This window comes from Gasterosteus aculeatus, chromosome 5 (assembly GCF_964276395.1).
Source record: "Gasterosteus aculeatus chromosome 5, fGasAcu3.hap1.1, whole genome shotgun sequence".
Classification (NCBI taxonomy): Eukaryota; Metazoa; Chordata; class Actinopteri; order Perciformes; family Gasterosteidae; genus Gasterosteus; species Gasterosteus aculeatus.
The window spans coordinates 3,518,647-3,546,612 of record NC_135692.1 but is presented as its reverse complement, the minus strand read 5'-3'; the positions used below and the strand labels follow the sequence as shown (position 1 = coordinate 3,546,612).

General features: G+C 43.4%; 3 protein-coding genes across 13 annotated transcripts in view; all 3 read left to right on the top strand.

Annotated features, from left to right (window-relative positions):
• exoc6 (exocyst complex component 6) overlaps positions 1–13,422 on the top strand; it is a 44,397-nt gene extending 30,975 nt beyond the window's left edge. For all 11 annotated transcript variants that reach the window (XR_013467738.1, XR_013467739.1, XR_013467740.1 and 8 more), the window contains 2 exons: positions 9,343–9,455; positions 10,698–13,422. Coding sequence is in view for 8 of the 11 variants with exons in the window: in XM_078103264.1 (XP_077959390.1) it covers positions 9,343–9,455; positions 10,698–10,824 (240 nt within the window). In the remaining 3 variants the exon portion in view is untranslated. The remainder of the gene's footprint in view (positions 1–9,342; positions 9,456–10,697) is intronic.
• Positions 547–3,642, top strand: LOC144407997 (uncharacterized; the record flags this gene model as incomplete). The annotated part of the gene is made up of 1 exon (XM_078103280.1): positions 547–3,642. A coding segment is annotated over one exon (2,523 nt), but the record flags the coding sequence as incomplete, so codon positions are not given.
• A 5,368-nt stretch (positions 13,423–18,790) lies between the features above and the next one.
• On the top strand, positions 18,791–23,228 carry cyp26a1 (cytochrome P450, family 26, subfamily A, polypeptide 1). Its single transcript, XM_040177481.2, has 7 exons — positions 18,791–19,734; positions 19,957–20,181; positions 20,748–21,029; positions 21,370–21,519; positions 21,712–21,846; positions 22,298–22,444; positions 22,548–23,228. The coding sequence occupies exons 1-7, from the start codon at positions 19,546–19,548 to the stop codon at positions 22,878–22,880; spliced, it is 1,461 nt and encodes a 486-aa protein (XP_040033415.2). The 5' UTR covers positions 18,791–19,545; the 3' UTR covers positions 22,881–23,228.
• The last annotated feature ends 4,738 nt before the right edge of the window (positions 23,229–27,966 follow it).

Sequence of the window (27,966 nt, the reverse complement as noted above, 5' to 3'; positions counted from 1 at the left end):
GCTGACAGACGGCTCGCAAATCACATCAACCATTTTTGCTGGTTACTATAACGGTGCTATCGGATAGTACAGTGTCTATATTTCGGGAACTTTTGGAAAATCTAAGCGAGAAAATGACAAATGTACCTACCTTACCTTCAGATTAAAAAATAAAAATAAATAATGGGAAATCAACGGAGAAATCAAAGGCTTACTCTGATATCAATGTAATGTTAGTGAATGAGGGGTGAGAAGCCCCCTCCCTCTTGCTAATATTTATTCTGTTCGTCCAAAGCGAAATCTATTCTTGAGATTCCAAACATTTCCAAAGCCATTTGTCTTTGAATGTGAGTAGTCGATCGAGTTATCTTATGTCCCGTTGTTTGAAGCAAACCTTTAAGCTCTGGCATTGGTCTCCCATTATTTATTTATAACGTCACTGGAATGGAAGTCCATCTTCCAGGCTCTTGCACGCCCCCTTCATTGAGGCAGAGGTTAGGTTTGCCTTCCATATATGCTTTTTCACTGTGGTCAGCAAGACTAAATAGCTTACATACTTGAAATGAATTCCATGCTGTAACAATCACTCACCCGGTACAATTAACCATCATTGTCCTCTACCGTCCGCCAGGCTCCTTAGGTCATTTTTTGGAAGAATTGGACATTCTCCTGTCTAATTTCCCCGAAAATGGTCCTCCGGTCATCCTCCTGGGTGACTTCAACATCCAGACAGAGAAGTCATCTGACCTCGTACACCTACTTTCTTCCTTCGCTCTGTCACTCAGTCCCTCTCCTCCTACTCACAAAGCCGGCAATCACCTTGACTACATCTTTACTAGAAACTGCTCTACCACTAACCTCTCTGTAACTCCACTTCATGTGTCTGATCACTTCTTCATCTCTTACTCCCTTCCACTCTCTATAACTAACAAACCTCCTTCATTGACTAACTCTATACCGGCTCGTCGCAATATTCGCTCCCTCTCTCCCTCCTCGCTGGCATCCTCTGTTCTATCAGCTCTCCCTTCAACTGACTCCTTCTCACTCTTGCATCCGAACGCTGCTGCAGAGACTCTCCTCTCATCTCTTTCCTCCTCTCTAGACTCTCTCTGCCCTCTTACGACACGACGGACTGGCAAATCCCCTCCGGCTCCGTGGCTGTCCCAACCGGTCCGTGCCATTAGAGCCACCATGCGAGCGTCGGAAAGGAGATGGCGTAAATATAAACGACCTGACGACCTGCTTGAATTTCAATCTCTCCTCTCCTCGTTCTCTGCCTCTATCTCTGCTGCCAAAAGCTCTTTCTACCAGTCCAAAATCGAATCCTCATTCTCTAACCCCAAAAAACTCTTCTCGATCTTCTCCAATCTCCTCGAACCCCCTACCCCTCCTCCCCCCTCCACCCTTCTTCCGGGAGACTTTGTCAACTACTTCACCAAGAAAATAGCTGACATACGCTCCTCCTTCTCAAACCCACCACCTACTTCTCGCGTCCCACCGACCTCACCTCTTTCGCCCTCACTTCCCTCTTTCACCGCCCTCTCTCCTAACCAAATTCTTACCCTAGTAACCTCTGCCCGTCCGACCACCTGCCCTCTTGACCCCATTCCATCACATCTTCTACAATCTATCGCACCTGACCTTCTTCCGTTCCTTACCTTTCTCATCAACAACGCTCTGTTATCTGGCTGTTTTCCCAATTCTCTGAAGGAGGCAAGAGTCAACCCTCTCCTGAAGAAACCCACCCTCAACCCTTCTGAAGAAAACAACTACAGACCGGTCTCTCTTCTTCCCTTCTTGTCCAAAACCCTTGAACGTGCTATCTTTAATCAACTCTCCTCTTATCTCCACTGTAACAACCTCCTTGACCCCCACCAGTCAGGTTTCAAGGCAGGCCACTCTACAGAGACTGCTCTCCTTGCTGTCTCTGAGCAACTCCACACTGCTAGAGCCGCCTCTCTCTCCTCTGTCCTCATCCTTCTGGACCTCTCTGCTGCATTTGACACGGTCAACCACCAGATCCTTATTTCCTCCCTTCAAGAACTTGGTGTCACAGGCTCTGCTCTCTCCCTTCTCTCGTCCTACCTCGATGGCCGCACCTACCGGGTAACCTGGCGAGGATCTGTGTCGGAACCGTGTCCTCTTACTACTGGAGTTCCTCAGGGTTCCGTGCTGGGTCCCCTCCTGTTTTCGCTTTACACCAACTCTCTTGGCGCTGTCATTCGCTCGCATGGCTTCTCTTACCACAGCTATGCCGATGACACCCAACTAATTCTCTCCTTCCCTCGCTCGGACACCCAGGTGGCGGCTCGGATCTCTGCCTGTCTAACTGACATCTCTCAGTGGATGTCCGCCCACCATCTGAAAATCAACCCCGACAAGACTGAACTACTTCTCTTTCCCGGAAACGATTCGCTTACCCAGGACCTGACAGTCAACTTTGGAAACTCTGTGCTAACGCCCACTTCGACTGCTAAGAACCTCGGCGTCACACTCGACAACCAACTCTCCCTGACTCCCAACATCACTGCGACAACGCGATCCTGTAGATACACGCTCTACAACATCAGGAGAATACGTCCCCTTCTCACTCAGAAGGCAGCGCAGGTACTGATTCAGGCTCTTGTCATCTCCCGCCTGGACTACTGCAACTCCCTCCTGGCAGGTCTCCCTGCCACCGCCATTCGACCTCTGCAGCTCATTCAGAATGCAGCAGCTCGACTGGTCTTCAACCTTCCGAAATTCTCCCACACTACTCCACTCCTCCGCTCTCTTCACTGGCTACCGGTGGCCGCCCGCATCCAGTTCAAAACACTGGTGCTCACGTACCATGCTGTGAATGGATCGGGTCCAGCTTACATCCAGGACATGGTCAAACCCTACATCCCAACCCGCACTCTCCGCTCTGCATCTGCAAAACTACTCGTCCCTCCCTCACTGAGAGCAAAACACTCGACTAGGTCTCGACTCTTCGCTGTCCTTGCGCCGAAATGGTGGAACGCGCTCTCTGAAGACATCAGGACCGCAGAGAGCCTTCACATCTTCCGCCGCAAACTAAAGACACACCTCTTCAGACTCTACCTCGACTAAAGACTAACAAATTGCAGCACTTAAATTGTACTTGTGACGTCACTCATCTATAGCAAATTGTAAATTCGCTTATTTGAGGAAATTGCACTTTCTTGTTTCTTGTTCTCCTGAGTTTGTACCCTATGGTTGAATGCACTTATTGTACGTCGCTTTGGATAAAAGCGTCAGCTAAATGACATGTAATGTAATGTAATGTAATGTAAATACATGATCTATTCTATGGATACAAAGGACATATAATAAAAGTTTATACAAATATTTCAGTGATGACAAACAATGAGAAAGCAAAAGGCATGCACTCAACCCAGTGTGTGGGGGATTGCACAATCTGAGATGAGGCGCAGCTCGTCGCTGCCTCATCTTGCGAGTCACCTCTCTGTTTGAACACGACATGGTCAAATTCAGCAATTATGATTATAAAAATGTTTGGAATGATTGTAATCATATAAAAATTACATTTAAAGCACAGATCAGTAGATACATATTAATATGTATTTTATTTGATCATTATTTGTTTTTTACGTTTCATGATCGCGAGGCGAAATTACGCGTTGAAAAGTACCGTCACGTCCCGTTAGCAAAAAGATAGAAAAAATTGTTTACAACAGTACTTCATGCCCGGCTGTCCAGTGAGATACAACGTTACAACACTTCAGTGAGATGCACTCGTTTTACGGTAAGCAATCTGTTTCTGAAGTAATTATGCAGTTGTTAAGATTAACTTGTCAAGTTAGACCTTTCTTTTAGCTTGCCAACGTAGTTAGCTAGCCAAGTTTTTAAATGCCTTTTTATACCTTTACTGTTAATACTGTTAATAATATGCCTATTTATAGCAATGTAAAGCACGTTTGAGTTGTCCTAAGTATGAAAGCCTAGCTAGCAAACTTACCACTCTCCCACTTCAGTTTGCTTTCAGAATGAGAGATTTTGACGAGGAGGATGCCATTACTGTGGCTCAACTAGAGGCAGGAGTCAGGTTCAAATGGTCATGTCCTGGCTGAAGCTAGACTCTAAGAGCAATGTGAAGGGAGTAGAATATGTGTTACCCCTCAGTTTTTCAAAAAAATTGACAAACCAGGCCATGCCTGATGCAGCCTATGCTGCAAAGAGATAAACTATTCTACGAAGGGCTGCCATGCCCTTTTGGCACACTGTAAAACGGAAAAACATACCCAAAAGGTGGTGGGTATTATGACCACACGTAGCATATTAGTGTCAACAACTTAGGGCCAGTCACAGCAGAGCTCATCAATGCCTGGCCCATCACAGCAGAGCTCATCAATACCTGGCCCTGAGCAGATGAGGGAAAGAGTGCCAGGTGCCAGTACCTCTCTTTGAAAGGGTAGCAAATGCAGAAGTGAGTGTTGGTTAGCCAGTATGTGCCAGTTGTTATCATAGATCATTAAAGTATTAAGCCTAGATAAGCAGACAAGGAAATCGTTTTTTTATAAAGTATTATTTAGATGTACTTTGCAAGGGGTATCATATGAAATACTAACTAATACTAATACTAACTAAAACATTTTTTTTTTCCGGGCACTGGTTCTTGGAACCATTGCAGAACATTCCCTCCCCCTATCTGTAGCTCCTGTCATTGTTGAGCTTGCCCAGACACTGGCTCGGGATAAACCAGCTTTGACGGGCATGAAGCTGTCCCGGACTGCTGCCTCATACAAGATGGTCCAGGGCCTGGGTCACACCTTCTCAGAGAGGACGTTTGAGAGCATCTGTCAACACCATTCTCAATTAACTTGGATGAGAGCACATCAAACTCCAATAAGAAGGTGTTGTCCATTCTTGTGTGCTATTTCAATCAGGAGCTGAAGCATGTGGTAGTTGAACACCTTGGCTAAAGGGCACTGCTCAGTATTTGAAAACGGCCTTGGTGACCTTTTTCAATGACCATAAAATTCCTTTTGCCAACCTTATCAGTATGATGATGGACTCCTGTAATGTCATGCGTGGGAGCAAGTCTGGGCTGGAGACCAGAATCAGAGGGACGCACTGCCAGAACCTCTTGGATGTTGATGGAGATTCTTGCCACCACATCCACAATGCCGCCAAACAGTTTGCTGCCCCCTTCGGCCACCACCTCGAGCAGCTCTTCGCTGACCTTCACACAGACCACCAGTGGGCTTCAGACCAGTTGAAATACCTGATTGATCTGTGACTTTATGGACGTTCATGGAACGAACCCACAACGGTTTGTGGCACATCGATGGCTTTCGGCTTATGATGTGGGGATCAGCACTCTCCGAATGTTGCCTGCATACAAGGTCCTGTACTTTGGATTCTTCAGTCAGGCAGACAAGATCCTTTATGAAGACGTCCTACAGGAGATCTACAAGGACCGTAGTGTTGGTGAGCGGGCAAAGGCCAGGATCCAGTATTTCCATCAGGACCTCTCCAAAAAAGGAATGACACAAGTTGGTAAGGACAGAAAAGAGAGGGTGGTGAAGAAACTCTGGTTCGAGAGTCTCAACACTAACCTCCAGCTGAGCGTTTACCTAGGCATCCTTGACATCCTCAAGGAGTATGTGTTGGTGTTCCAGGGTAGCCAAACCCTTGTCCACAAACTGCATGACAAGCAGCTTGGAGTAGTCACCAATTTCATGGCCTGCTTTATCAAGGCTGAGCATCTTCACGCCACTCCAAAGAAGCTCATGGAGATGGAGTTCAGGGACAAAATGCTGCCTCTCAGGGAGCTTTATGTCGGACCCGTGGCTGAGAAACTGAAGGCAGAAAATCCAAGTCATCCGATTGTGCTGCAGTTTCTCGACACAGTGAAGACTGCATACATGTCAACAGAAGCCTACATGCAGAAAAAGCTGCCACTGACTTTTCCACGGACCCATGGTAGAGTCATCATTTAGTGCCATGGGAGACATAATTACCAACAAAAGCACTAAAAAGAGCATGGCAACCTACAATGCTATCCAGACAACCACATATGCCCTCAGGTCCAGGAGTCAGACAGCCATCCAGATGTTCAAGAGAGATGATGTGAAGCTCTCCAGGGTTGATAAGGTCCTCTGCAGGAACATCCACACTGCAGGAACAACAGACGAGGCTCGCAGACAAAAGGCCTTGTTGAAGAAAAAAGAGGCATGAAGAGTGCCAGCCATCAACCAGTGGTGAGCAAAGCAGGAAGACTGCAGTGGAGGAGGACGTGCAAGCCAAATTGAGGCACGTAACCACTCGGAAGCGGAAAAAACACTAGAAGTACTGGTACGGGCAAAGAAGGCAAAAAAGATATGAGATTTTTCTGCCTTTTTAACAGAGTGTACCTGACATGTTTATATTATTTTGTTTTGTGTGTAATTCAATATTGTATGCAGATGTTTAATTAAATATTTAGTTGTGTTTCTATCAAGGGATGCTGGGTTGGGGTGGGGGGAGGCAAATGGGAAGGGAGTTATGTAGGAAGTATTTCAAATGTTGATTCTGTGAGTTATCCATGTAAAATTCTAATAAACAGAAGTAAAAACAAAAATAAGAACTGGCTTCATTTCTCATTTACCTTGTTCGGAAAAGGATCAAAGAGAAGTTAAAGGGGTTGTGAAAGTTGATAACCATCCGAGCTTAATAGCCGCAGCTTATTTGTGTTTTACTGGAATAACATTGAAGCATATGCAAAACAAATATATATATATATATATATATATATTCCCCGAAGGGGTTCGGATCTTTGTCACCTTTTTCATCCCTGATGAGTTTGCACCCCTGACATATGTTTTGACATATACATTTTATCACGGAGCAGCATAAACAGTCCATCAGTAGTCTAATTATCTATCAATAATCTATCTTTAGTACGTGTCCCTTTTAGAGTCAAGTGCTCCAGCAAAAAGGACAAAGCTGGGATTTACTGTGCAGGGGCTTTTTAGTCTGAAGTTCATGTTTGTAGTTGATTCCCTTTGGAGAATCTCAGTCGAAGAAATAAAACGCACTTTAGGTGATGCAAGTTACTATCAACTGCGTTAACAGTAGCAGTAAAATAATTGTTGCCGTTAATTATTGCGTCACCTTGCCTGGCCCTAATTTTTACTTGTTTACCAACATACAAAAGCATCTAAAATATAATAGTATTTGCAGGTATATATGTAATTCATAACAAATTTGTCATTTATTATAAATTAAACTGCCAAAAGCACCAGTACTTAAATGCTCAAAAGTTGCCGAGTAACAAGATGTGTCCCCTGTGACATGGGATGGCTACCTCTTCTTAAGATACAATTTTTGACAAGTTACCAGGATTTGAAAGAATAGTCAATATTATCATTCAAAACATACTCAGCATTTTTGAAAACAGACTTAATTCAAACAAATACCATAAAAACTATCAAATGTTCTTGGCCTGTCCTCCAACCATGACCAACTCTGGTTCTGTAAAATAAAAAATTAACTAATTTGCTGAGTTAGGTGTGAAAGGAAAGCTGTTAAATGCTCCCCTCAAAGCTACCTCACTCCATTGAAAGAAGCAGTATTTTATCTCGCACATGTCAAAAGCTGAATATTTCCTAGAAATGTTTACCATTTGACTCTTATGATAACATGACCCAGCTCGCCCAGCCGAGTCCTACTAGATCCCCCTGATTGTCGTCTACACTGTCAGACGTATGTGACAGAGTGGAGTAGGGATGAGATCCCCCAGGTGGGGTTGGATGGAGAAGAGGTTCCACCCTCCACAGGCTGCATTATCTTTTATATCATACATACTGCACACAGCAAACAATCCTCTCCTCTTTAAAAACCATTCCTTTTACATATTGATCTGGCTGCAGTTTGAATGAAAATGACTTTATTATGATTAGTATTGGTTGTATAAGCCTCAGTTTGATACCAATAACCGCCTTCAACCCATTAAGCTCTACTTTAAGTCATGTTGACGACACTTGGTTTCTAATTTGTTATTAAAATATGGTAGAAGGCAATAAACAAGGGTATCGAGAACTGCACTGTATGCTTGGAAATATGAGCATGCAGTGATCGTTGGAGCCCTGCCAGAGATCCGTATAACAGTAAATAACTATTCATGACATTTCCAATGTGAAATGTCCTGTTCTCTTTACATCGTATTCACAATTCTTCAAAGACCAAATTGAGATTCTTATCAACAATGCTTTACGTAAAAAAAGAAAAAAAAAGAAAAAGAAAATTGGATGTCTATTCCGGTATCCAAATGGCGTGCGTGCGTGCGCAAAACAAACTAGTGACTAGTAGTGCTTGAAAGCCGGCTGGTAGCACAGCAGCCGGGTTCTGTCGGGAGCTGGAAGTGTTGCAGAGGGAGATGGCTCCAGGTGAGAAGAATGGCTTTGTTGCCGAGTCCCTCTGTCTCTCAGTGCGCTGAATAATGCCATTATCACTAAGCTGTTCTTTCACTGCTCTTTCAACATGACCCAAACACCCAGCTGTTTCACCCTTTGACATTAGCATACACTGTGTGTGTGTGTGTGTGTGTGTGTGTGTGTGTGTGTGTGTGTGTGTGTGTGTGTGTGTGTGTGTGTGTGTGTGTGTGTGTGTGTGTGTGTGTGTGTGTGTGTGTGTGTGTGTGTGTGTGTGTGTGTGTGGTGGGGGGCAGCTCCATGAGGTTAACCCAGGGTTATGGGGAGGTCATTTTGAATGTTCCTGTTCACACTTAACACTAATCATGTTAAGCAGTAGAACCTCCCTTCCTCTCTTCAAGGATACACAAGTGTTCACCGTCTTCACACAGTCGGACGTGACTCCAGCACAGCCATCCCTACTGTAACCTAAAAGGAGACGTCCTCCCTCCATTCCATCCTGCTCAGGTCATGGACACATGGCACGTAGCCCTCCGTCGAGAGGGACCCCCTCCCCCCCTCTAAAACGTACAAAAACTGCCTCCAAAGGACATAACATAACCAGCTTGGTATTTTTTCATGTGTATGAGGAAAGCGTCTCTTCAACACCCAGCAAGGGTCTGCATAAGGGTCCAGTTTATTGATTTTTTTTTTTAGCAAAAGATGTCACAACATTTTCATCTGTCACACTCCTCCCCACATTTGAACATGTTCACCTCTGACTTGGTGTCTGGAAACACCAAGTCAGAGGTTAAAGAAAGAGGAACTTAGCATAAAAATGTATGCAGATTGAAATAGGATCAGCTTCCTGTTTGAGCCCCATATGCGCAATGCCGCAGGATCTAAAAAGCTGGGAAACTTCCCAGGAGAAATGAGTTAGTGTTGGGTTGGCAGACGGACCAATCTCAGTTCAAACCTGTTATGTTGCACATCTCTGTGTGTTCTATAGCTCCTGGATCTGTTCATGGTGTGGGACTGGTCTACTTACCTGGCAGACTACGGCCAACCAACCTCCAAATACCTGAGGGTGAACCCAGCCACCGCCCTGGCCCTGCTGGAGAAGTAAGTGCAGCTGATATGAGGACAATAATACAATAATTCAATCACTTTTTGTGCAGGCCGGATTGTGCTGATGTAGGTGTGCTGGTAAAGTGAAGGTGAAGTGTGGGGTGACGGGGGGGGGGGGGGGGGGGTCTCAACTGTCCTTTGAACCAGAAAATGATTAGGCCAGGATGCTTGACTTAACAGTAGTCAACAGGTTCCCATCTGTCCTGGAAGACTGGGAAAAAACCCAATTTCCCATTCATGGAATACACATGGAAAATGAATATGTATTTAGCTTAACATATCAGATTTCCACAAAACATCTGACATTACCATTTGAATGGGTCATGTTTTGTTCTGATGAAATTATTGTCGCTATGGTATTCTATGGAGCAGAGCATTCTGGGTATGTTGTGGAAACGTGTGAACATGTCACTGGCTGCAGTTTATGTTATAGCATTTCCGAGAAGCCTATGAATTAGTGTCTAAATCTCCTCTCTGTTGTTTTTCTGTGCGGCTCAGAGTCTACAGGGGGTAGGTGCAGCTTCCTCTCTGCTTCTTCTTGGTCTCTGCATGCTCTCATGAACGTGGCTCTACCTCCTCTGTAACTCATCACAATAGTGACTTAAAGTCTCGTTTTCAAAATTAGATTATAGTTAGTTAGTTTGCACCTTACTTAACCAAAATAATGTGTGCGCATAATTGGGTTAATAAGTGGGTTGAGCCAGAATCTCAGTGGTACGGCTAAGAACAAGGAATCATGCCGAATCTCTACAAAAGAAACATATATATATATATATATAATATTTCAACTTTGATCTATTTATACTGTATATTAAATCAATCACTTTGTTTAGTCTGTTAAATAATAAGTGGAAAAAAATAACTAAAATGTAACTGTTTACTTATTGAAGTGACACTTTCAGATGTACACAGTCCACATGTAGTCAACATGCATTGTTGTCTTTACTGCATTCAAACATAGTTGAACAAACTCCTGAACCTGGAGCTCTCGGTCACTTTAAAATACATTTCAGAAAACTCCTAATACAAAAAGAATTGTCTTTAGACTTTTTTCAGGAAAAATAAGAGTATTGTCTTAATAGAAGTAATCAAAGTTTCATCAAGATACCTATTAGTTAAGTAAATAAGTTCTCTAAATGTGGAGAAATCTTCCATCATCACCAATTGAGGATTTTTTAGTTCACCCCTCTGCACACTCTATATATAAATATTTAGTCTCTCTTTGTCTCTCTCCAGGATGAAGGACACCAGTAAGAAGAACAACATCTTCTCTCAGTTCAGGAAGAACGATAGAGACAAACAGAAACTGATAGAGACTGTGGTCAAACAGCTGAGGAGTCTGGTCAATGGAATGTCCTCCTAAAACATGTGTGCTTCTTGTCTCATGCACACAACAAACTGCTGAGACGCGCACAGAGGATGGAGATATTCACACATCTAATAAAGTGAAAACTGAAAGGGACGGATATGCCACTTACACACGCACACATACATAGAGGCACAGCAATAGCGTCCCTGTCCAAGGCATGCAGGGACCACACACACGAACACCCACACAGACATTACACTCAATGTAAATAACACAATATACTAAACAATTTACTGGACTCAGAGTACAAGTCAATTGAAGAAAAAGCATGTAATACATTCATCATTCTACCACGCCAACTTTCAACATCGATTAGATATTATAAGTTATGGCACGCCATGACACCCTCTCCTACGGCGGGGGGAGCCAGCGTTGTCCTCTGATGACGAACCACAGGAAATGACGACAAATGAGCTCCGTCATCACAGTTGGAAAACAGTGGACACTAACAATGTAGAGTGCAGTGGCACTCTATCAAATAAACATTATATACATTTCCCTCATTCCGTGGCTGTGTCCCCAACATTCAATTATTTTTTATTGATTTTTAAATTGTACTTAATGTGTTTAATAATGTATTCATTAAAGTAATAATGAGTGAATTGATTATCAGAGGAAGTTCAACTCATTGTCCTTGTACTCGGACTGTTGTTGCTGTGTCATCTCAAAAGACTGATTGATAAAATAGCACATTTCTGACTTCCATTGAGCATGTAGACCAATGAATTGAGACAGGGGGGGATGAGTCTTTGACACCCCGATGCGAGTTTAATTAGTCACATGTTCTCTGCACACAAGAAACCAAGCTGAAGATCTGAAAAGTGTCTTTTTGAGGATTGGTCCATCTTTGACAACACCGAAAGTTACCAAATAATCCAATGAAGATGGTCGTCAGCAAAGGCTCCAAGGACATGAGGAGGATTTGGGATTGGTGTCGCAGTGACAAACAAACAAATAAATTCAATTCAATTAAAGTTGGTAGAACAGAAGACCTCTATAATTTTAGCGAATGTTAATCTTTGTTTGCTAACAACATTATCATGCTAACGTTGGCATATTCATGCGGTAAGCATGCGTGCATGTGTCAACGTTAATAGAGTCAGAACACCCACAGGCCAACTGGCATATCAATGTTACCTCTGTCAGTCCGCTATCACCGCTGTACTCGTGTACTAGTGTCGGGCGCGAGGGGGACATCACTGCAAGCCCTCATCCTCCCTCTGTAAATCCTGTCACTTGTTGGGTAAGGAAACTATTTGAGTGACATTAACTGGAGTTTTGTCTTACAACTCAAACTACTGGCCCACATAGGAAATTCTGTTATTGTGGAATATATATAAATATACACAGTACCAGTCAAAGCTTACATACATATAAAAACAGTTCAATACATTTCATACTTAATTCTTTCTTTTTGTTTCTCAGGATGAAATTAAGCTTTAGAATCAAATAACCCATGTATATTTCCAAAGCACAGCAATAATGAATTGGTGGCTTTCCAGTCTTGCGGGCAGATTGATGTTTATTTAAATTCCTGCAGATGACTGATGACATTTTGTAATGCAACAGTTTCTATTCTGTTTATGTTTTGGGTCTGTGGTCCTTTTTCAGCAGGCAGTTTTGCACTGAAATCTTTTTGTTCCGCCTTTTTTAAAATTTTCTTGTAAATGAAAATGTATATACTGCATATTTTGTAAAGAAAATATTGCAGCAGTCTGCAGAGTTGGAGGTTGACACTGATATGGACCTCCATCTACACCTTGGTAAATATGTTAATAAGAGTTTGCGTTTGTTGCTTACCTGGTGAACACGGTTGAGTAGTTTGCGGAGCTCAGTTATTTTTGTTCGTACCTTCTCTCCACTCATTTGCATGGTTTAGGTTATCAAAAATGCTCTATAATGTTCTAGCTTAGACCCAGTACTATTCCAATATGGAGTATTTAAAGCGTGCTCCGAGAGGTAATCGAAATGCTCATCAATGTTTTCCAAAATAAAGGACACATCCATATTCAGTTTTTGTCAAAGGGTCTCCGAGCACACGCCTCCTGTTGGGTTCTGCTCATGGGTTTAAACCGGTGATCCTAGTTTGGAGGTGTGTGCATGGCGGTGCATTGGCTTCTAACAGTCAAATATGTTGTTGATGAATGGTTTCCTACTGCCTCCAGTATCAAAATTTGACCACTGGCCAGATACTTTGGTTAGTATGAAGCAATTCACAAATCCTCATGGTAATAGAAAACACTGCATGTTTGCTGTTGCTCATTAGCTGTATATACTGTAGATCGTAACACATGGGACAATATACTTTAGAACCTGGAATAAAGCCCTGGCACTCTGCATTTAAAGTCAATTTCAATTGATTGAATTTGAGAAAATCAAAACTCTGTGATCTTTTGATTTGGCGCAAAACAAATTAAAACCAATGATCATTTCAATGAGGATTCTGGCCTTCCCCAGAAGTGGAGAGATGGTACATTTTAATATCCAAAGGAATCCTTGCTTTACCCTTGCCATTGTTCTCAGTGAGACTCAGATGGTGTTTTCCTAAATTTGTTCTTTTTTTGTGTGCTGTAATAAAGGTTTATTCAACAACAATGTGCGCTTGTTTCTTTCTTCAATACCGCATGATATTCATTTAATAAATGAGTCAAATAAACCATAAAGAGGAGTATGCAGTCTGGGAGTTTTCCATGTTTTGGTTAACCAACTTTGACCTTTTCACAGCACGCTTCATGAACTTTTCAAGTGTCGGCATGCAGTAGTATTTAGCCCCAACATTTCACGTCACTACCAGTTCCTTAAAAGCCAAGATAGTTGCGGCCAAAATGCCCAACTTGAGGCTTCAAAACCACAGAGACATCGGTTGAGTAATGGCCCGTTTTCATCCAAACCACACTTAGTCCGTTTTGTTTTTCTTTTCCTTAATTTGACATCCTTATGCTTCCTGGTTTTTGTCATTTGCATTTACCATATTTGAGTTGTACAACCAAGTCTCTAACCTACTGTATTGGTCAGAAGCAACTGAGAAAAGAGTAGTATGTGACTGAAGTGACCCTTTAAAGACCCTGAGAGAAACAAAGGCTCAGCGATAGTGTGCCTCATCTGTAGCTGGACCGCCAGTCCCAACCTAGATAGGGGTGCTCATCCCTCCCTCTTCCTCTCCCTCACACTCAAACACTTGTTCTGTCATCGTGTATCTCACCCTCGGCGCCTCGCTGTGTCCCACCACACACACGCTTACTGGGAAACAGCAAGTGAACTTTGGCCTGGGTCAGCGCTTGGATGCACGGATCCCCGTCGCCGCAGATGTAATGAGGCGAGAGATATTTGGAAAGCTCTATAATCACTGGACAACAGCCACCCTGCCAACACAAACACACACACACACACTTATGTAGCTGTCACAGCTACTGTCTTGTTACATTCGTTACAGTGCGACCTTTCTTCCACACCTCAATCTCTTTTTCGTCTACAAAGCGGAGGTGGATTTACCTCTCAGCACTCAAACACACCGTTAACTGACCTTGAATGCTCAGAGTGATGCTCTTCGGTCCAACGGTAAGTTTAAGTCCAGTCTGTTGTGGTAATTGAGAACTCCTGAACATGTTATGAGACCTTGGGCCCTGAGCACAGACGTAAGTTATGCAGATGGTGCAAGAGCCACAGATTCAAAGAGACATTGTCCTGTCATCTTCCTTGACGTTTAAGTGTCTCATTTATAATTCTTTCTCTTTTTCGTAGACGCTTTTTATCTCTTAGGAACACCATCTCGTTTTTGTGTTTTACGACCCTCTTCGTGTTCCTTTGTGTCACTTTCTGGTCGTCCCGCATCACTGCGCATCATGTTTTGAGTCCGTTTGTGGTCTCTGTCCTGAAACAACACGTGTTGGTAGCAACTTCAGAGGCTTTGCCCTAGGAGCAACTTTACAATCCAGCAGGCCTGTTCATTGATGGGTAACCACGGGTTTTCTCTTGCCACCGTAGCCCCAGCGCTTGCTGGAGGGGGAATGTTGGATATTAAGAATTCGTACGGTCTAGACCTCTATATGAAAGGCATCTTAGGATAACTTCTCCTATAATTTGACGCCATGAATTATTATTTGAATTGAGTCATTATGTTATTAAAAATAACTCCTCGACAAAAGAAAGCACATACACTGCAAAAACAGCCTGGATTTCATTTACAAAAGATTTCAAAGAGCAAACATCAACGTTGAGCCGCTGCTCTCTGAATAAATCATGTGTGGGTGATATTAGGTTCCTGTGTCGAGGCATTGTGTGAGGGGGGGGGTCCTTCCTGCAGAAGTGACAAGTATTTCAGAGCAGAGATCAAACAGTTTAACAAGGCAGTAAACAGCTTTCACATTCATTTCAACAATACTGGAGGAGGAGGAGGAGATCCGTTCTGACCTACACATATACCAGTATCATGGTGACCGGATCGCAGTCTCCTCCAAGCCATTGAACCCTCTTCCTTCCTTCCATCTATAGAATGACTTGAGATTAAGAGTGGGAGGTCCACACAGATGTGCCAATCGATATAACAATAAAGGGGTTGATCATTAACAGATATATCATTTAATTTATCTCTGGAATGAATCATTTCTGGGTGTCTCATTTAACTCCAACAGCTTTGGTAAAATGACAGCTGAAAATGCTAACTGCAAATGCATGGTCTTGCCATTTATGGGGCCAGTTGTAGGGACAACTTTTTCCCTCTCTCCTATTGAGTTCCTACAGGGTTTACACAGAGAATGATGTCAGTGGACCAAAAGCGAGTGACCTCATGCTGAACCAGGAGCCTGACACTCCCTCGGACCTCCTCCCACTGTGAATGCACCTCAGATTTGCACCTCAAACTATAAATCCCAGTTGTCAGTAGGACCAGTTACCATAAGAGTGCGGTGTCAATGCAGGCTACTCAGCTTGCACCTGGCTGTGGTATTCTTCGTCAACAAAGGCAGAGGACAGCGATATCAGGCGAGACCATATCATATGTATTGTTTGCCTACTTGGCCGTGCTCGCATTGTGACACTGGGTCACATCAGACAAACAGCTGGATCGCACTGTCAGAGGTGTCGTTTGTGTAATGTCCTAGACCTCTGGAGGGGCTGAGAGGGAAGGCATTGGACTCATGGCTGCTGTCCTTTGCCTCGCCCACCCGGGGGAGTGTGAGTGTGTGTCGGAGGAGGCTCTATAAGCAGCACCAGTGAGAGCTCGGAGCCTTGCCGCGGTTACAGACCTGTCATTCCCCCAAAGTCCACAGAGTTCAGCTGGTTGATTTACCCGTCAATCAGAGACACTGAGCACCACAGGCGAGACCAACACTAAGTGTCATCAGCTGTGCAACGGAACCAACAACGCTATCGAGGCTTTCAAATGTTGGTCTTTGGTGAGTGGTTAGAGTAACATTGAATGCACCATCCAGTGTAATACCGCATTAGACCACCATATTCTAAAAAAAGCCCAGAATAACTTTCAAACCTTTACTGACCTGTATAAATATCTTGGTTGGTGGAAGTAAGAGACAGTCACCACAGGGATGGTCCATGAGTATGTATGCCGTAAGATTTTCAACTTCAATTTGAATATGTTAAGTAGATTTACTTAAACATGGAGTCTATCCCAGCCAACTTCAGGCGATAGACGGGGTTCAGCCTGGACTGGTCACCAGCCAATCGCAGGGCTACACACAACCATTAACACACACTACGGGCAATTTAGAGTCCCCAATCAACCTGATCCCAGAGCATGTCTTTGGACTGTGGGAGCCGGAGAACCCGGAGAGAACCCACGCAGACACAGGGAGAACATGCAGACTCCACACAGAAAGGCCACTGGGCGGAGTGGAACCAAGGACCTTCTTGCTGTGAGGCGACAGTGCTAACCACCACACCACCGTTTTCACAATTTTGAAATTATGTTGCAATTAATTCAACAAAGAAGGTAGAAGGGGGGGCGGGGGGTCTTACAATGTTCCTATATCCTCAAATGAAAAAGAAAAAGGTTGTGAACTACAGGGTTAAAGGAAACCAAGTATTCACCACTGGAAGAGCTCTAGCTACCTGTCAGTGTGTTTACATGATGGTATAATTCGAATCTTTGCTTAGTCGGACTATGCTCTCTTTCGGGGCAAGTGCTATTATCCCAATATACATGGCAGTGAATAAATCGAATCATTGGCCGAAAGAATGTCATATCCGATACGATAGGTGGCGCTGTTTTCATTACAACTAGTTGTGATACAGCCATTTCCGCTTGACCGCTTCACCACTACCAACAACAACAACATCAACATTACGAGAAAGATGGCGAACGGAGAGCGAGGTGAAGCTACATCCCTCTACTATGTGTGCATGATGTTAATAGGAGCACAGCGAATGCGAATGGCGCTATTGGCTGATTTGATAACGGAGAGAAGACGCCGTCGGGATCTCAAGCACGCGCAAAGACGCAAAGTCCAGTTCCTCATCCGATTCACCGTTACATGCAGCAATAGTCCAACTATCAACTGGATCGGATCGAGTTATCCAGGGGTGTTAATCGGATCGTAGTCGGACCGCACATAGTCGGACAAAGGTGTTTACATGAAACGGATAATTCGATTTCAGTCCGACTAAGCCAGTTAATCGAATCCATGTAACCACGCTGAGTATTTTGTCTCCCTCCCTCTGTCTCCCCTTACTCTCTCTGTTTTCTCTCCCTCCCTCTCCCTCTTTCTGTCCTCTCTGTCTCTGTTTTCTCTCCCTCTTTCTGTCCTCTCTGTCTCTGTTTTCTCTCCCTCCTTCTGTCCTCTCACTCTATCTCAGTCCCTCCCTCTCTGTTTGATGGACAGTGAACTTGGTTGAGCGTGAGAGTTCATTGAGATGTCAGGGTTACAGGCAGGTCAGTGTGGGAGCTGGGGGAGGAGATACAAACATGTGTGCCTCTGCACTTGTGCTGAATGTGTGCTCTGTGTGTGTGTGTGTGTGTGTGTGTGTGTGTGTGTGTGTGTGTGTGTGTGTGTGTGTGTGTGTGTGTGTGCGTAAGTGTGTGTTGTTATGATAACAGTAAACACTTTACCGGGTGAATTCATTAGTAGCAATAGTTCTAGAACAGACACTTAATAAAAGTAACTACTTTCAGCTACACAAGTACTTAAAAGTGGTATCTTACTGACAAGTGAGCATTTGATTAGTATACTAATACTAGTACTACATTTTTGCTCAGCTTCGAAGTGACGAGTGCAGCAGCTGATCGGCAGGTTTAAACTAAGTCTGGGTTTAGACCAGGGAATCATCCTCCACACTTACCCCCCCCCCCGCCTTATCACACCTGAACAGCAGAATCCTGTTTCACACATTCACATTGTGATGAGAAAAAGTGACCATGACCAGCAGGACCAGCTGGAAACCCATTCACCCTGAACACTACCAGCCACCGGCAGTTCCAAAACTCCATCTACTCGTTTGTTGTAGGGTCTTGATAATATCTTCCACTAAATGACAACATGATCTGACATGATGGATGCAGCATCATGGTAATATTATATCTAAAACAAATGTGGGAGCGGTGTAGCCCATGTTTGCACAAGAGCCTCATAATAAATTGGGTATCTATTCATTTTCGATCTGTTGGTCTAAAAAGTATTTTAGACAAACAGACATCAAGTCAAAAAACCTGGACTGGAATAAACCCCCAAATCCTTATTGTCCAAAAGAAAACAGGAAGGTGTGTTGTTGTAAAAAAGCCAAACCTCACTCGCGCACGCACACACACACACACACACACACACACACACACACACACACACGGATGTGACTAGGTCGTAAAACAAAACAAAAACAAGAGACCAAATGCAGAGAGGATGTGGTGGCTCGGTAGATGAGCGCCTTGGAGCCCCACTCCCCCCTCCTGTCTCCCCCCTGCCTCCCTCTTCTCTCCATTTCTCTCTCTGTGCTCACTTGTCGTGCCCGGGGATAACCTTGTTTGCGCGTGCGTACCTCAGCCATTCTCTACTGACCCAAGTTTGAACCCACTGGGAGATATCATTTTTATAACGACACGCACTGTGCGTGTGCGTGTGCGGGGGGGCCAAAGTATCCCACTAGATTAACGAGAGGGTTCAATTCCAACAGGTTTATCCAGGACGTCACCTCGCCTCCAGATGAGTGCTCTTCGTGGGGGAATAACGTGCATATCTGTGTTCACCCTCACCAACTCGTTCGCAGTGTGTGTGCATGTGTGTGTGCATGTGTGTGTGCATGTGTGTGTGCATGCGCTAAACTAAACAAAACCTCTGCCGTTGAATGCAGTGCGGCTCACAGAAGAAGGATTAAGACATTCTTCTCGTCCCGTTTTCTGCCGGATTGCTTGAATGCAGCCTCCCTGCAGGCGTCCTCACTGATCCCCCTAGCGGGGCTAAAGCCAAAGGTAATGAGTGTGTAAACTAGCCTCCCATTGTCTCCGAGGGAACCGGCACCTTTTTTTTGTGCTCTCAGTTGTCTGCGTACAACAGGAGGTAGGGATTAAGGATGCGGCCCCCGTGGAACAAATGGCGAGGGCGAGTCGGCCTCCGCGGGCCGGAGGCGGGGCCGAGCGACAAGCCCACAATTAAAGATGAACTTTGAGTGAACTAATTTATCTGAGGGAGGAGAAGGTAACGACAGCCTATAAAAGCGCCGGGCGAGCCGCCCGGGAGTCATCGTGGCGGAACACAACTCTCCAGCTGCAACATGGCCCTCAGCACGCTGCTGGCCACCTTCCTGTGCACCATCGTGCTCCCCGTCCTCCTGTTCCTCGTGGCGCTCAAGCTGTGGGAGGTTTACATGATCCGAGGCAGAGATCCCAGCTGCCCGAAGCCGCTGCCCCCCGGATCCATGGGCTTACCGTTCATTGGAGAGACGCTGCAGCTCATCCTGCAGGTAAGCCGCTCCCTGCCCGCCTCCAGGACAACGTCCACAAACAAACCGCATGTGCGGCGTTATACGCTCTGTCGGGATTATCCAGTGGTATGAATAGCTAATCTGTAGTCACAGTATTATTTGTCAAGATGTTTTATTTAATTAATGAAACGTAATCACCGAGCTGGATCACTGTGTGTAGTTTGCTCATCGTGGTGCGTCGGTTCTTGTGCACCTTCGCAGAGGAGAAAGTTTTTGCGCATGAAGCGGCAGAAGTACGGTTACATCTACCGCACGCACCTCTTCGGCAGCCCCACGGTGCGCGTCACCGGAGCGGACAACGTCCGCCAGATCCTGCTGGGGGAGAACCGGCTCGTGTCGGTGCAGTGGCCCGCGTCCGTGCGCACCATCCTGGGCTCGGACACCCTGTCCAACGTGCACGGTGCCCAACACAAGACCAAGAAAAAGGTGCGTTGGGAATTCGTTTGAAAAGGTCGTCGGTATCACAGCTGATAGGAGTTCATCGTTGTTATTTCAGTGCAGCCTGGAACTTTTCCAATAAATCGTTATTGACGCAGACATACGCAACGGTACATGAGGCGCATTTATACGGAATTATTTTCTGCATAACTTAAATTAGGCAGTACAGCAACTATCAGCATTCTTTAGTAATCCATTAAAGCAGCCTTATCAATACCGTTTATCATTTTTGATCTTTGGATCCTAAAAACGTTGTCATATTTGAACTTAAATCTCCATGTGCAGGATTTCGAAAAAGTAATGTCTGTATCTAAATACAGTACAATACAAACGCAGGTTACTGCACTGGAGTTGTGAACATCTCATTTGATTAAAAAATTAAATCATTGAAATAAGTAGATTTGCATTTGAAAATGACTTGGTAAGATGTTGTTTTCAGTGCACCGAGGCAAAATTCTACTGTTGCCAAATCTAATATTGGAGCACCTCAGTCAGAGATAAAAGCACACACATGCTTCTGCTTCCAAATATGTAACCCTCTTGCCTTTCTTCAGGCCATCATGCGGGCTTTCTCCACAGAGGCTCTGGAACTCTACATCCCTGTCATCCAGGAGGAAGTGCGAGCCGCGGTGAAGGAGTGGGTGGCCAAGGACTCCTGTGTTCTGGTTTACCCGGAGATGAAGCGGCTGATGTTTCGCATCGCCATGAGGATCCTGCTTGGCTTCAAGCCGGAGCAGATCAAGACCGACGAGCAGCAGCTGGTGGAGGCGTTTGAGGAAATGATCAAGAATCTGTTCTCTCTGCCCATTGACGTGCCCTTCAGCGGACTGTACAGGGTAAGAGACAAACTCCTCATCCATGTACTGCTGTGCTGCACCATTTTTACTTTAAGTATGTGCAATAGATTTTCCATAGCTTTATTTTGTAAATGAGTGTTACTTCTAAAGGCAGCTCGTTGTAAAGCTGACTTCTCTCTCCAAGCTATTTGGTGAATGACGCATGATGCACCTGTGATTTCTCATATCACATCATAGCCAACCATGTTCATCAGCATGCTGACATCAGCAGTCCTACAATATGAACTATTCACTGTGGGCAACTGCATAACTTGGGCAAGTCAATCAATGTGCAGTGAATGTGAGCATCGGGGTGATTAATCCTTTTACGCTCTTCCAGGGTCTGAAGGCGAGGAACTTCATCCACTCCAAGATAGAGGAGAACATTAAGAAGAAAGTGCAGGAGTCGGACAAGGAGTCCCAACATGGAGACGCTCTGCAGCAGCTCATAGACAGCAGCAGGAAGAACGGGGAACCGTTCAGCATGCAGGTACTGAGGCCATCTCCTCTAACCTTATGGTTGAAATGCCCTTATTGTAAGTCTCTCTGGATAAACGCGTCAGCTAAATGATATGTAATATAATCACACATGTGACAAAACGATCACTCCTCTTATTATACATTTAATTATACATTTTAGTTTGTCTGAACTAATTCTATGTGTATCTATTTCTGGTTCCAGGCCATTAAGGAGTCTGCCACAGAGCTGTTGTTTGGCGGCCATGAGACCACAGCCAGCACGGCCACCTCTCTGGTTATGTTCCTGGGCCTGAACCCTGAAGTTGTGGATAGACTGAGGCAGGAACTGATGGACAGGGTAAATACACTGTTCATCTTAAGTTCAATACGTTTCATCCAATGCCTTTCTGATAGAGGCCGCTGTAATGCAATTCGACAAGCACATCTATTGCTCTGCACAGCCCTCAACATGGTGACCACAGCGCCGGCGGCTCACAGCTAGCGGTGCATACAGTTTGCAAATGCACTAAAAATCCTGTAGAGGAAGTTTACACACACAGCAGAAAACACCGTTCTTGACCTTGGTGGAAAAGAGGCTGTGCTACAACTCAATAAGTCCTATTTTGAAATGAAACAGTGGGGTCAGTATACCCTATTCTTGTCATAACGGTAATCCACAGTGAAGCTTTCTCATTCATTAGTATAAGTCACGTTAAACTTTGATCTGATTCCCAGTGCCATGTTTCTTTGAGCGACTGAAGAACTGGTCCTTAGCTTCTCCTCAAATGCGTGTTTGTCTCTGTCTTTAGGAGGAGCAGGGGATGGAACTACACAGTCTCAATATTGAGGCCTTGCAGCAGTTGAAGTACACAGGTTGTGTCATTAAAGAGACTTTGAGGATCAACCCCCCAGTTCCTGGAGGCTTCAGAGTGGCCCTGAAGACCTTTGAGCTCAATGTAAGTTGACAAAGATGTCTCTGAACCGAATGTGCAAAGGGAAGATTGAGACACAACTGAAAAGCTGTAGCTGCTTACTGATCAGTTCCCCTTATCAATTCAGGGCTACCAAATCCCCAAAGGCTGGAACGTCATCTACAGCATCTGTGACACCCATGATGTCGCAGAGATCTTCCCCAACAAGGAGGGCTTCCAGCCGGAGCGCTTCATGACCAAACCTTCGTCCGACTCCTCCAGGTTCCAGTACATCCCGTTCGGAGGGGGCTCCAGAATGTGTGTCGGGAAAGAGTTTGCAAAGGTCCTGCTGAAGATCTTCCTGGTGGAGGTGGTCACAAAGTGTCACTGGACTCTGCTAAATGGGCCACCCGCCATGAAGACGGGACCTACCGTCTATCCTGTTGACAATCTGCCAACCAAGTTCACCAGCTATATTTAGAGGTGAAACTGAGAATACAAAAGGTTGTTGTACATCAATGGCTGCATCAACTTACATTTTTTGACTTTGCATGAATTGTATATATTGTAGATGACGTATTTTACAGTTTATTTTATGATATTAATACATTGGATTTGTATACATGTATATATTAGTTTGTTTGAACAAACTAAACGAGAGGCACTATACAGTCATGGAACACTTTAATCAGCTCAGAGGTGTATCTATAGGATTATGTACATATGTAATGTAGAGTCTGTTTTATATAACTTTTGTATCTTATCCAAACTTATTTAAGTGAATTATGTTATATTGTATGGCCTTTTTATTTAATAAAAATTATGTGGAGAATCCTGTTTTTTGTTATTTAATTTCTATTAAACCATTTGTGTGGAACACATGGATGTTTTTTTTTATGGTGTAGAGTACAGAGTTAGCTTAGCACAGTGACTGAAAACCCTGGGAAAGGCCTAGCTAGATGTAAAGTGGGAAAGCCTTACCGTGCCTCTACGGTTTCATTAACTGCCAGCAGTGCAACATGTTTGCTCGGGTTGCATTGTGGGGGTTTCCAGCACCAGGAGGTGACAAGGAAGAAGGATGCATAAAAAAGGAAATAAAAAATATATCAATTTCTATTGTGTAAACTGTCTTGAGACTTCAACGAGGTGCAATGCTAAATAGGTAGAGTGCTTTTCTTTTTTTTAAAGTCAACATGCAGGGTGGAACTGTTCTTCTAGTTCTTTAGCCCTGCTCCCAGGTGTTAGGGTAAGCTAGACTGCGTCCTGACCCTAGCTATGAAAATATATGTCTGATATGATATATTTATTAAAAAACAGTTGTACTGACATTTTATATTGTTGACAACTTAACAAATTTGTGTAAAAAGAGTCACTTTACTGCAGATGTTGGGTTGATCTACAATTACAACCTGATTACAGCACAATAATGAATAAAATTAGAAAAAGCGCAGCTCTCCATGGGTTATTGGAAATTTGGGCGCAGTTAATGTATTTTACTTTGTAGACACACAGTGGGTCCTAACAAACACAAACACAGATTTTATTATCCTTACACAATCAATAAGTTGTGTCGAAAAAGAAATTCAGAGAGAAATCTGGAATCCATAGCAGGAGGGAAAGCAAAGCAGAGGCCTGATGACCCTGGCAGATGAACAGAGAGGGTGAAACAGAGTTCATCCTGATCAGTTAAGTTTCAGGGCACTGAAGCCATCAGTGGAACCGTAGCGTAGGTACCACGGCAGGTTCAGAGAGGATCGTCCCTCCCTACAACTCCTGCATTGGTGTTGAATGCATGTGTTTCAATGTGTCCATAAAAATATTTAACACGTGTGCATGCGGGTGTTTCAATTGACCCCTGGAAGAAAAGGTGTGTAGCTGTCAGAGATGTGGGCCGGGGAGAAGATGATCTGGGTGGTGATTGGTTTCAGTAAGCTTGAAAGCATTAAGTGTATGGGAATAAAAATGCTGTAATACACCCAAATTATTACCATCGGTCCAGAATATCCCACTAGGAATTAACTGACCTGCTGCATGTAGCCATATTAACAGTAACTGTTGTCGGTGTTTTGAAGCTGGTTATTTCTACGAGGTGTGTGGCAGGTGTCTGTGAGGAGAGCACGTGTTTGCTTTACTATATCTCTGTATCTGTCTCTTTCAAAAAACACAATTTGCATACTGCTGGTCCCATCAGCCTAATATTTCCAAATAATATTTGTCCATCTGCATGCTGCTCAAGGAGCTCTCGTGGCAGATATGACCCCTTTTTAAAGAATGTAATAAATCCCTGTATATATTAACTGTGATCTTCAAGGAAAACCCCTTTTGGCAGAGATTTGAACACCCATCACACTAACACTGTTAGTTTAGAACACAAATATTGTCAGAATTTACTGCTAACTTTCACTTTCCCTGGCTTGGTAAATGAGAGCCAGTGTTTCAGGGGGGATAATGGCAGCTTTACTGGCAGATGTGCTGAGGCCTCTTTCACAACTTGTTTCTCTTTTTGGTTCCCTTCTGATTTACACCCAGATTCCCTCCACTCCATGGCGACTTCTTAGCATTATACTGTTGTCCATGGCCCTTGTTTATTACTGTGCTACTTGTGATTATTGGATCCACAAATGCTGAACTGTTGTGCGTATTATAAGTCACCCTTGATGAGTGCAACTTAATGGCCAAATTGTGACAGTAAATTGCAGTTGACACCTTTATGTCCAGCCATCCTATCCCTGCTAGTCCAGCACTCAAGCGATGTGAATGAACTTCTCTGAACTTTGCCTCCTCTCCTCATTCTAAAGAGCGTCTGCTTCCCTCCATTGTTCACCATCACCCAGTGGAGACAAAACTTTGCGCGGCCAAGGCCATTTTCGTCTAAATTTGTGACCATTGTAGTGAATTTACAACGCAGCGTTGAAAGAGGTTTTAAACTAGCTCGCTTTCAATTAGATCTACAGGCCTGAACATGGTCCAGGGTAAATCATTGTAATAGCTACAGAAGTTGGAATTGAAAGCAACACTTTTATAATCCAAACCACTTTGTTGCCGTGAGGGAGGTGGAGGCCGGAGGAAGCAAGGACAACCACCATGAAAAGAGAACAAAATCGGCTCCACCTCACAAGGACTGGTCTGTGTGTTGTGATATGCAACTCTGTCTCCTACTAAATCACATTCCCATATACCTCCCATGCATTCTCAAAGATATTTCATGGGCAACGTACAGTATTTCCTCCCGTTTGCTGTTTTAAAATCTAAACTAAACAAAAACACAACAAAAATACTCAAACACATCGAGGTTTTGATGATTTTGATGATTTTGTAATGTTATTTAAGTTAAAGACTTAAATTAGAATAAGTTAATGTTTTTGTTTCACACGTAGACCCACTGTATCCTGACCTCCTCCATTCACGGACCGCCACATTAGAAATGAAATGCTATGCAATGAGCTTTTAGATTTACACAGAAAATGAGTTTTTCCTCACCATCCGATAACAACCATATGATAAAGGACAAATGAAGCAAACGATCAAATGAAAGTCACTTTTCTTAACGGCTCTCCTGTGTGCTTAAGCAGGCACTGTGATGATGCGCTTCAATGGGCAGTTATTTCGCCTGATGACCAAGGTAATTTAGAATTAATCAGCTTATAGAGTCTGTGCTGGAGAAATCAATGTAAGTCAATGGGAGTGTTAATTCCTCCAACTGCGTTTGCACAACGTCTGCTGGCCCCTCGGCCCCTGCTGTGGACTCAGATGAGCGCCCAATAAGAGATGCTAATGGGGTCGTTAGCATGGCTGTTGGTGGCTCACCGGGATTATTCATAATTCGAGTGACTGTTAACAAGTTCGGCGGGTCAGAAAGAGTTCACCCTGGGAGAGAGGAACACTTTTCTGATCGAAGTTTACAGACGGCTGTTGGTGGTGAAATATCCCGAAGGTAAGAGGATCATTTATAACTGACTACATTATCTAACTGGCATTGTCAGGATGTTTCCATCCAGTTCCTCCTCCGTCCAAAGAAATCACTGTCACACTATTTCAAGATTTATAGTGGTCAGGAATAATTGTTGGTCATACCATTTGCTGGTCAAACGTTTCATCTTTCTCTCCAATGTGAAGCAAACTAGGGAACAAATTAAAGAGGAGCCACATTAAGAAGGTCGGCCTCTTTGACATTAGCATTTCAGTCATTTTAACAGCATAGCCCCCTCTTTAGTGGCACAGCATATTATCTATTTTTATTTCAAAGTAATAGGTTTGACTCTCAGTAAAAACATACAAACGGTATGGTTTAAAAAATATATAGGACATTTTAAAAAAATCATGGTGTAGTATGACATGAAAAGTCATTAAACAAATGTAATACAACTTGCCATAGAAATGCCATTGTATGTAGAAATGCTAAATGGACTATTTGTCAAGCTTCCTTCTATTCTTAGAATAGCGTGGCATTAAAAAAACTGTTAAAATGTAACATATGAAGGAATTTATGCAGACAAATCAGGACAATAGAATACCCAGAATAAATGCTATTAATAGTTCATTCTTTAGAATAGAGGCAAAATAATTAGATCCAGGGTCCCATGTGTTGCTAAAGATTTCTCCTCAGCAGTGTGGGAGAAAATGTTTTAATAAACAAGGAACTTTTAAATATAGCTCACAATCTTAAGTGATAAGATAATAATTAAACTATTTTCAGAAAAGTCCAGTTCGTTTACATCACAGAGTTGAAAAACAATAGAGAAAGACCTTTATATACTTTTTTTTTTTTTACTTTTTCATACAATATTGGATTTCTTTGTCATTCTTTATGACATTTGGACATAACATGTTATGACCCTTTTTGGAGCAACTACATGAGATATTTCCACACACCATGAAATTCTGTCGAAATGTAGAAATTATCAACGTACTTGTTCTGCCTGAACTTGCCAAGTATTTTTGAATGTGTCTGCCCTTTTCCAAATAGTTTTCACTGACTGCTACTAGGATGATTGTGTATACTACACTATATCCCACAAGTACATTGCAGATTATTTTGAGAAAGACTTATTTTATTGTCAAGGCAGGGTCTGTGTTGTTGAAAGGGCCTCCACAGTTAGCTACTATAGCTGACCTTACTTTTGAATGTAAAACTATCCACTCTCATTTATTAAAAAGGCCAACAACACAAATAGAAATGAAGGAAAAAGGGTAAGAAGACAGGAATGAAAAGAGATCAAGGAAAATAACGGACTCACTTCTTTCAATAGTCAAAGTCAAGGCAGGAAACTGAGGAAACTAGGAAACTAGTCAACTAGTATCTCATGAACCACAGAGAAAATATTACCTCTACTTAATTGGGATGTGTTGTACCGACTCCACAAAATGAGCAAAATTTCACAAAATTAGCAAACTAATCTTCTTGTATAAAGAAGCTGCTTCTGTCACTCAAAAATATGTTGCAGAAACAACTATGCATATCACTCACTATGACGTCATGAGTTGGTACTAGTGACATAAAGACATTTGCTTTGATGTATTGTTACATAAAAGAAAACTAAATATAAGAAATTAAAGAAACACACTCA

What these genes read in the sequence shown, in the direction of transcription:
- cyp26a1 (XM_040177481.2), top strand. Translation starts at nt 19,546, where the DNA reads ATGGCCCTCAGCACGCTGCTGGCCACCTTCCTGTGCACCATCGTGCTC. An exon ending in AACACAAGACCAAGAAAAAG is followed by an intron (nt 20,182 to 20,747) that starts GTGCGTTGGGAA and finishes GCCTTTCTTCAG; the next exon opens with GCCATCATGCGGGCTTTCTC. An exon ending in CCTTCAGCGGACTGTACAGG is followed by an intron (nt 21,030 to 21,369) that starts GTAAGAGACAAA and finishes ACGCTCTTCCAG; the next exon opens with GGTCTGAAGGCGAGGAACTT.